The sequence below is a fragment of the Sinocyclocheilus grahami genome, unplaced genomic scaffold (assembly GCF_001515645.1).
Source record: "Sinocyclocheilus grahami isolate Dianchi unplaced genomic scaffold, SAMN03320097.WGS_v1.1 scaffold2113.1, whole genome shotgun sequence".
NCBI classification, from domain to species: Eukaryota; Metazoa; Chordata; class Actinopteri; order Cypriniformes; family Cyprinidae; genus Sinocyclocheilus; species Sinocyclocheilus grahami.
This window is the reverse complement of record NW_015507292.1, coordinates 10,127-12,119: the sequence shown is the minus strand read 5'-3', so window position 1 is coordinate 12,119 and position 1,993 is coordinate 10,127. Positions and strand designations below refer to the sequence as shown.

Sequence of the window (1,993 nt, the reverse complement as noted above, 5' to 3'; positions counted from 1 at the left end):
CCATACATTTTTCACAGTATTGTTTTTCTCTTTGCTAAAAATGTTGACAAGATATTTTGGTCATATATTTGTTTCCTAAAAATGCAGTATTTTGATTTATTTTATTTACTATCAGACTTCAGTATGAAACATTAGATCCAGATTTACAGTCTCACAGGAACCACAAGCATTTTACAGACAGTCTCCTGCAGATCTTCCAGGTAATAAAACACATTTTCAAGAATATTTAATAATTATAATAAACAAATATGTTATTGAATAAGAGTGTGACATAACTTTTATTTAAATTTTTCTTTTTAAGAACCCATAAACTAAAAATTATAATTTTAATTATTATTTACAGCTAGTTAACGTTTGTCTCAACTTGATTTTTAATGAATATTTTTAATTACTGAATAAATAATTTTTTCCTAAATATAGATGAAGATTTTTTCTGTCATTCATTTTTGTCTTGCTTTGAAGGATCTTGAGAACAAAATAATCACATTTCTGAAGAAAGAACTGGAAAAGTTTAAGAAAATATTACAAAAAGAGAACTTACAATACTTTGTGAAGGAGTTTAATGAGAACAGATGCAGTAACAAAGAAGCAGCTCTTGATCTCACGCTCTGCTTCCTGAGAGAGATGAAGCAAGATGAAGCTGCTGATACTCTAGAAGGTAAGAGAATCGTGATCATCTGTCAGACTGTCACTTATAAATGTAGGAGATTAAAAATATCTGTATTTTTGTTTCTGTTTAGATGAGCTGATCTTCATTCATCAGCTAAAATGTAGCCTAAAGAAGAAGTATGAATGTGTGTTTGAAGGAATAGCAAAGCAAGGTGACTCTACACTTCTGAAGAACATCTACACAGATCTCTATATCACTCAGGGTTGTAGTGAACAGGTCAATACTGAACATGAGGTGAGACAGATTGAAGTTGCTTCCAGACGTCATGAATCACAGGAGATACAGGTTGAGTGCACAAATGTGTTTGAAGCACCTGAAGAAGACAAGCAGATCAGAACTGTACTGACAAAAGGAGTTGCTGGCATCGGAAAATCAGTCTCTGTGCAGAAGTTTGTTCTGGATTGGGCCGAAGGAAAAGAAAATCAAGATATCAGCTTCATATTTCCTCTTCCATTCAGAGAGATGAACTTAAAGGAGCAAGAAAAACTAAGTTTGATGGACATTATAACTCAGTTTTTCCCAGAGACAAAAGGACTGAAGCTTACAAGAAGAAATCAATTCAAAGTCCTGTTCATTCTTGATGGATTGGATGAATGTCGACTTCCTGTAAACTTTAAGGATAATGAGACGTGGTCTGATGTTTCATCACCAGCCTCTCTGGATGTTCTCCTAACGAACCTCATCAAGGGAAATCTGCTTCCTTCTGCTCTCATCTGGATCACCAGCAGACCAGCAGCTGCCAGTAAGATTCCTCCTGACTGTATCGACCGGCTGACAGAAATACGAGGATTCAATGATGCACAAAAGGAAGAGTACTTCAGAAAAAGATTAACGGATGAGAATCTGGCCAAAGAAATCATTGATCATGTTAAACAATCAAAGAGTCTCTTTATCATGTGCCACATCCCAGTCTTCTGCTGGATTTCAGCCACTGTTCTCCAGAACATTTTAGAGGAGAAAAGAAATAATGTTGTGAAAAACAATCAGGCTGATGATGCCTCCAAAACACTGCAGGAGTCAAATACTGAAGACACTCCTAAGACTCTGACACAAATGTACACACACTTTCTCAGATTTCAGATCCAGCAGAGCAGACGAAAGTATGATGGAGAATACACACCAGATGTTTCCTGGGATAAAGATGCCATCTTTTCACTGGGGAAACTGGCATTTGATCAGCTGGAAAGAAACAATGTGATCTTTTATGACACAGATCTGGAAGCCTGTGGTATTGAGGTCTATAAGGCATCAGTGTACTCAGGCATGTGTACCCAGATATTTAAGGAGGAAACAGGGATCGTTCTTGGTACCATGTACTGCTTC

At 36.4% G+C, this 1,993-nt stretch overlaps 1 protein-coding gene across 1 annotated transcript in view; it reads left to right on the top strand.

Moving 5' to 3' along the window:
* Nucleotides 1-1,993, top strand: part of LOC107574083 (NACHT, LRR and PYD domains-containing protein 3-like) — a gene marked incomplete at both ends in the record, with an annotated part of 9,637 nt that overhangs the window by 1,909 nt on the left and 5,735 nt on the right. The window contains 3 exons of the mRNA XM_016260554.1: nt 116-200; nt 463-658; nt 741-1,988. Of these exons, the coding sequence (XP_016116040.1) occupies nt 116-200; nt 463-658; nt 741-1,988 (1,529 nt within the window). The remainder of the gene's footprint in view (nt 1-115; nt 201-462; nt 659-740; nt 1,989-1,993) is intronic.